Source organism: Gymnoscopelus microlampas (genome assembly GCF_963454915.1).
Source record: "Gymnoscopelus microlampas genome assembly, chromosome: 12".
Lineage (NCBI taxonomy): Eukaryota > Metazoa > Chordata > Actinopteri > Myctophiformes > Myctophidae > Gymnoscopelus > Gymnoscopelus microlampas.
This window is the reverse complement of record NC_139949.1, coordinates 44,001,180-44,007,340: the sequence shown is the minus strand read 5'-3', so window position 1 is coordinate 44,007,340 and position 6,161 is coordinate 44,001,180. Positions and strand designations below refer to the sequence as shown.

General features: G+C 39.3%; 1 protein-coding gene across 1 annotated transcript; it reads left to right on the top strand.

The window, feature by feature from the left end:
• The first annotated feature begins 2,188 nt into the window (after positions 1-2,188).
• LOC311056866 (complement C1q-like protein 4) lies at positions 2,189-5,628 on the top strand. The gene is made up of 4 exons (XM_084073707.1): positions 2,189-2,431; positions 2,700-2,798; positions 3,294-3,425; positions 4,310-5,628. Exons 1-4 carry the CDS (start codon positions 2,230-2,232, stop codon positions 4,591-4,593), a joined length of 717 nt encoding a protein of 238 aa, XP_083929833.1. The 5' UTR covers positions 2,189-2,229; the 3' UTR covers positions 4,594-5,628.
• Positions 5,629-6,161: the final 533 nt, after the last annotated feature.

Here is a 6,161-nt window from a genome sequence, read left to right as displayed (position 1 = left end):
TCGGCCCTGGCCTCCCTAGGTTGGCAGAGGGAAGATAGTGCCCAGGATTACACGCTTAGGCATTGGCACTAGGGTGAAAAAATAGGGGTTACAAAATCATGGGATAAAAATTTAGAGAGAGAAAAAAAGTTGAATATTTTGGATAGACAATTAGACAATTGCCTATCCAAATCTAGACATTCAAGATGTTCACAGATGGAACAAGATACATAGGGAGAGAGGGGAAAGTATGTATATAAAAAACACGTATTTGTTTCCTTGTCACGCAACCTCCACCATCATAGTTTGGTTTTCTTCCTCATACTCACTGTTTCACAGTGCATACCATGGATCATTGTTTTTTTCCCACACTTCACACATGCAACATTGACATTCTACTGTCAATCACGGTTCACACAGAGTTTTCTCTCTTGACAAACTGGCTATTCGACTTGAGTTCATTCAACCTCCACCATCAGTTTGATTCTCTTCCTCATAAGTTCACAATTTTGATGTAAAAAAACTGTGATGTATTTATCAGTGCCAGTTTACTTCTCTTTTCCACCAGCTATATAACACCAGTTTATTTTATTTTATTTTATTTTTTGGACGTACAGGACAACACTTGTAGAAAAACAGCATGTACAGTACCCGTTCATAAATAAATAAGTATATACATAAATCTATTCCATGTTCTCTGGTTAGAGAGCCTGCCTGGGAAGACATAGGTCCCAGGTTTGAGTCCAGGCCTCAGCCATGTGTCAAAGTGTCCTTGAGCAAGACACTTGACCCCTAACTGCTTTATTTTATTTTATTTTATTTTTTGGACGTACAGGACAACACTTGTAGAAAAACAGCATGTACAGTACCCGTTCATAAATAAATAAGTATATAAATCTATTCCATGTTCCCTGGTTAGAGAGCCTGCCTGGGAAGACATAGGTCCCAGGTTTGAGTCCAGGCCTCAGCCATGTGTCAAAGTGTCCTTGAGCAAGACACTTGACCCCTAACTGCTCCCTGAGGCTCTGCCTAAGTAGCGCCCACTGCTACTGTTACTTAGGATGGGTTAAATGCAGAGAACATATAACTGTTATATATATATATATATATATATATATATATATATATATATATATATATATATATATATATATATATATATATATATATATATATATATATATATATATATATATACATACATACATACATACATACATACATACATACATACATACATATATATATATATATATATATATATATATATATATATATATATATATATATATATATATATATATATATATATATATATGTTACTGTATATGCAAATACAGTGACAAATACCACAAGGGAGTGTGGACTAGGGTTTAATGCCGGCAGGGGCAATTTATGTGCGTGCTACTGGGGGCGCAACGCACGGGCATGCACGGCCAGTTTGTTCCTTTTTGGGGGAGGTTTTGTTACTTTTGTTACTTTAATGCGCTTAATTCGGTTAATTCGGTTAATTTGGTTAATTCGGTTAATCCATTTCATGGATTACTTCATTTTTTTGCACTGGTGAGCTTGTAGATCGGCTATTCGATGGGATAGGGTTGCTAGGGTTGAAGTGGTTAATGTAAAAGAAAATACATCACAAAGATGCAAAGATGCACCCAAAGATTTGGCGGCCCCCCTGTAGTAACTCTATGGACCTACTAAGGGTCCCGGACCCCCTGTTGAAGACCCATGGTGTAGAGAGAAACCAGTAGGATATGTCCCAGTTGGACAATGCTATCGATAGGTGAAAGGTTAAGGTCACAATCAAGGTCATAGTCAGAATCAGCTTGCAATCTTGGTCAAAACTCAGGAATGGAGAGACGTGCCAAACGTGCCAAAATTAAAAAAAGAAATCTACAAAATTGAGGAGCAGGAAGACAAATACCCCGAATTGCATAAGTTATATTGTATAAACATACTCTACCATACATATTGTATAAGTTATATTGTATTAACATACTACTACCATACAGATTGGACACAAGTAAATTGTATTCATTTTAGAAAAAAGTACAGTACTTGGGTCAACATACTTAGTTACTTTCCACGCATTTCCTGATAGATGGGGATTCCCCTTCACCCTCCCTGCAGGAGTTTGTTGTCAGGTGACAGCTCTGGCTCTGCTTATATAAAGGCCTTTACCCCTCCATCCTCTGTCTCAGTGTACCCAGTGCTACCCAACAGGTGCATCAAGAACATATCATCCTCATGATGGCAAAGTCACACATCCTGGCCCTCTTGACCTGGACAGTTCTGCAGTCTGTCGCCACCGTGTGCGACACCGCCGACACCTGCGTTGCAGTCAGGCCGTGCGACAACGCCAAAAACATCAGATCTCTGGAATCCACGACGGACAAGAAGTTGGCAGAGCTCCAGGCTGCAGTGAACTCACTGACGAAGCAGAATGCAGGTAAGCTCTGCCAATCAGATAACTTGAGAATTGCCTTATTGATAAAAAATCCTAAATGCAGTTCACCATAAAATAATATTATCTGACATTAACCATTCAATTTGATCTCTAAAATGTCAGTGATACAATGTGTGCGTGTATTATCATTTTACCACAGCTAGATTTAATGCACAGCTGTAGATCATGTTTTGCTTACTGTGCAGTTGGGCATTGACACAAGGCATTTAGTGAAGCCTTTTTTACTGGATATCTCTTAATGTGTTCACAGATCTCACATCTAAAGTGAACGACATTGCAACACTGAAGCTAGAAACTAAAGCACAACTGACCACCTTCGGCAATGACCTCGGAAACCTCAAGAGAGATGGTAAGTTAATAGTGATGCCTTGTTAGAAATCCTTAAATAAACTAGAAAAATGTGTTCCGCGGAGCACAGTTCTCCAGGCCAGGCCAGGTAGTAGAAGTCAATCTCAGCCAATCAGGATGAAATATGAAAAATTGGACAGGTCTGTCTTGGTGACATGACTATAGACATACTGTGTACCGCTTTGTGGGATTGTTGTGATTTCGGTTGACCACACGCGCGGAGAACAAGATGAAACCAGGCAGTATCACACGACAAGCTCTGAAGTTTAATACACACATAGATAATATGTATACAGTATTGGACATGATGTGACCAGGAAATATGAGACAAGAACAGAATGGATAGAATAGAACATGTATCTCGTATCATTGTGCACAGACGCCAGTCTCTCTGATAAAGTAGTTGATGGTCGTCGTTGAAATATCAGAGAAAATGGAGTGAAATGATAAAAAATTGTTATGTTTTCTCCATGCTCTCTTTCTATTTTGTTCTCAGTTGGTCCGAAAGTGGGCTTTTCAGCATCGTTGGCAGAAGGGTCTAATGTGCGCGTTGGACCCACTGGAATCCGTGATCTCGTGTTCAAGAATGTCTTCATCAACAACGGCAATGCCTACAACCCTGCCACAGGTACTGAGAGCCACCTGAAAATTCACAGCCACAGAAAACTGGTCTTTAATGTTTTTCAGGACAAGGACCCCTTAGCTGAGAGAGAGAGATGGAGCAGGGACCCCCAAAGTAAAATTGTGATGCAGATTAAACGTTTTCATAGATTTCATAGATGGCTTCATAGACTTGTTTGACAGCACTGTCATTTCTAATGGATTCATGTCAATACTTAGTAAACGTCCTTTGACTCTGTGCTCTTTATTCCCTTCACACCAAACCTTTTCGTCGTAAAATTGCTGATCTACAAGCTCACACTCGCTTGTGAGCTTGTAGATCTTCTATTCCCCCCAAGAATATGGATGCAAGGGTTCAAGTGGTTAATGTTAAAAAAAAAGACAAGTGCAAACACAGCAATTGGTGTTCAAGTGGCTAATGTAAATTCACTTGACTGTACATGTAGTACAGTCAAAAGTTATGCTAAGAGGATATAACACAAAAAGCCCGGGGGAGGGGGCTTGTTTCCATTGTGGTCCATTATTGCACTTAATTCATCAGTAAGACATAGAACGGACACGGCCCCTAATGATTCCATATTAAAGGAATAGTTCACCCAAAAAATAACACCCCACGAAGCCTTGAATTCATGGAGATTTTTTGGTTTTGACGCATTGCTGAGCCAATAATGTGATGACCGGGTGTATTTCCGGATGGAGACACAAAGAGACTCCTTTGTGTCTCCTACCGGATACATTAGCATCTTTCCGCCGGTAATCAAATTATTGGCTTAGCAATGCGACAAAAACAAAAATATCTCCACGAATTCAATGCTTCATGGGGTGTGTAATTGATAGAAAATAAGTCATTTTTGGGGTGAACTACTCATTTAATGGTGATGTGTCTATCAGGTATCTTCACTGCTCCGCTGAAGGGAGCGTTCCAGTTCACCTTCACAACGTTCGGCTACAGTCCTTATTACTCCGGGGCCAAGCTGTTGAAGAACGGCTATCTGCAAGTCACCACCTGGCAATCCAGTGGAAAACATCACAGCGACAGCACCAGCGGAGCAGTGATTCTGTCACTCAATGCCGGGGACAAAGTGAATTTGATCAATTGGGGGGACAATTTTCAAGTATTTGACAATTTGAACCACCACACTACTTTCAGTGGCTTCCTGCTCTTCCCACTGTAGACTGTACTGCCTGTAGACCAAAAGTGTTCTCAACCTTTTCAGGCCATGATCCCCCCCCCCCCCCCCCCCCATATTTGAACTGGGGACCCCCCACCATGACAAGCACTTGGAATTAATTGTAAGCATTACATTTAGTTTGAGTCGGTTCCACAGATAAATATTGTAAAATATTGTGTGGCGTTGTGAACTTGTAGATCGGGTATTTTCACAATGTTTACCTCTTTCTTACGTGACATTTGACAATTTGGCCAATGTGGTCCTAATAAGACCTTAAAAGTCATTTGATTGTAACTTTATAAATGTGCAGATACCCTCCCCAGCCAAAAGCATATTAATGTTGGGGTCTTTGACATGAAGAAGTGTGAGAACCACTGGTCTATGCAGTTGAACACAGGAGGAAGTGTGGAAAAGAATGTTTTTTCAGATAAAACACCTTATATCCAACAAGTAGTGAAGCCTTTCTTGCCTTTCTTTTATAATTAGACTTAAAGGGGTATTTCACTTTAAAACACGTCTGGGGTCATTTTAACTTCTACTCTGGCTTTTGTGTTTCACCCAGGACAGTTTGTTTTAAGTTGCTTGATTCAGTATTTAAATATTTGATATTAATTTTAATATTCATGACACTCCCCTTCCAATATAAACCCATTGTAACTTCAAACTCCATTTTAACCATTCCGGTGACTGATATTATCCTAATGCCTTGTTTGTTCAATTACTTTTTTTCATTTTTAAAAATCTACACATGTTTAGTTTTAGTTTTTAGTTTTATTAAACCATTGATAAACCATATTGAATAAACCATATTGAATGTATAACTTTAAACTGGTCTGGGGTGAAACACAAAAGCCAGAGTAGACATTAAAATGACCCAGCAGTGTTTTGAAGTGAAATATCCCTTTAATAGGCCTTGCCTAATAGTATATTCTTGATGTCATCCTATAGTTCATGTCCTACTGGTTGTTTGGGTCTTACATTAAAGTACATTATTCTGGTGTGTTTTCCTTCTAAATAAATAATCCACTGTGCATTTAAGTTGTGTGGCCGGCCTCCCTTCAATCAAGTACATCATTTTGTTTTTTTTTAGCACAAGGACCCCTCAGCTGAGAGAGATAGATGAAGCAGGGACCCCCAATACATATTGTATCACATTGTGTTGCAGATTAAACTTTTTCTTTTGTTTACACATTTTATGTTCTATTAATATGTTGGCAATGGTGGAAAAACTATTCACAATTTTTTTCACAAGTAAAAGTATCAATACTGCAGTGTAGAAAAACTCTGTCAGGTATCGGCAGAGTATTTATGTGCCCTGTGTATGCAAATAGCATGTGCCTGAGAGGGTCCTTGGCCTGAAAAACGTTGAAGACATTTGGTCAACACCAAATCTCTTCATACGTTGTGAGCTTGTAGATCTGCTATTTTTGTGTTTTGTTCCCCACTGAATATGAAAGAGGTTAAACTCTAATGGTTTCCCAACACAGTTTTAGCAACCAAAGCTGGCAGATTGTCCTCAGTCTCTTAACACTTTAAGGCCGGGAAGGGAACGCATGTGTGTCATTTTAAGA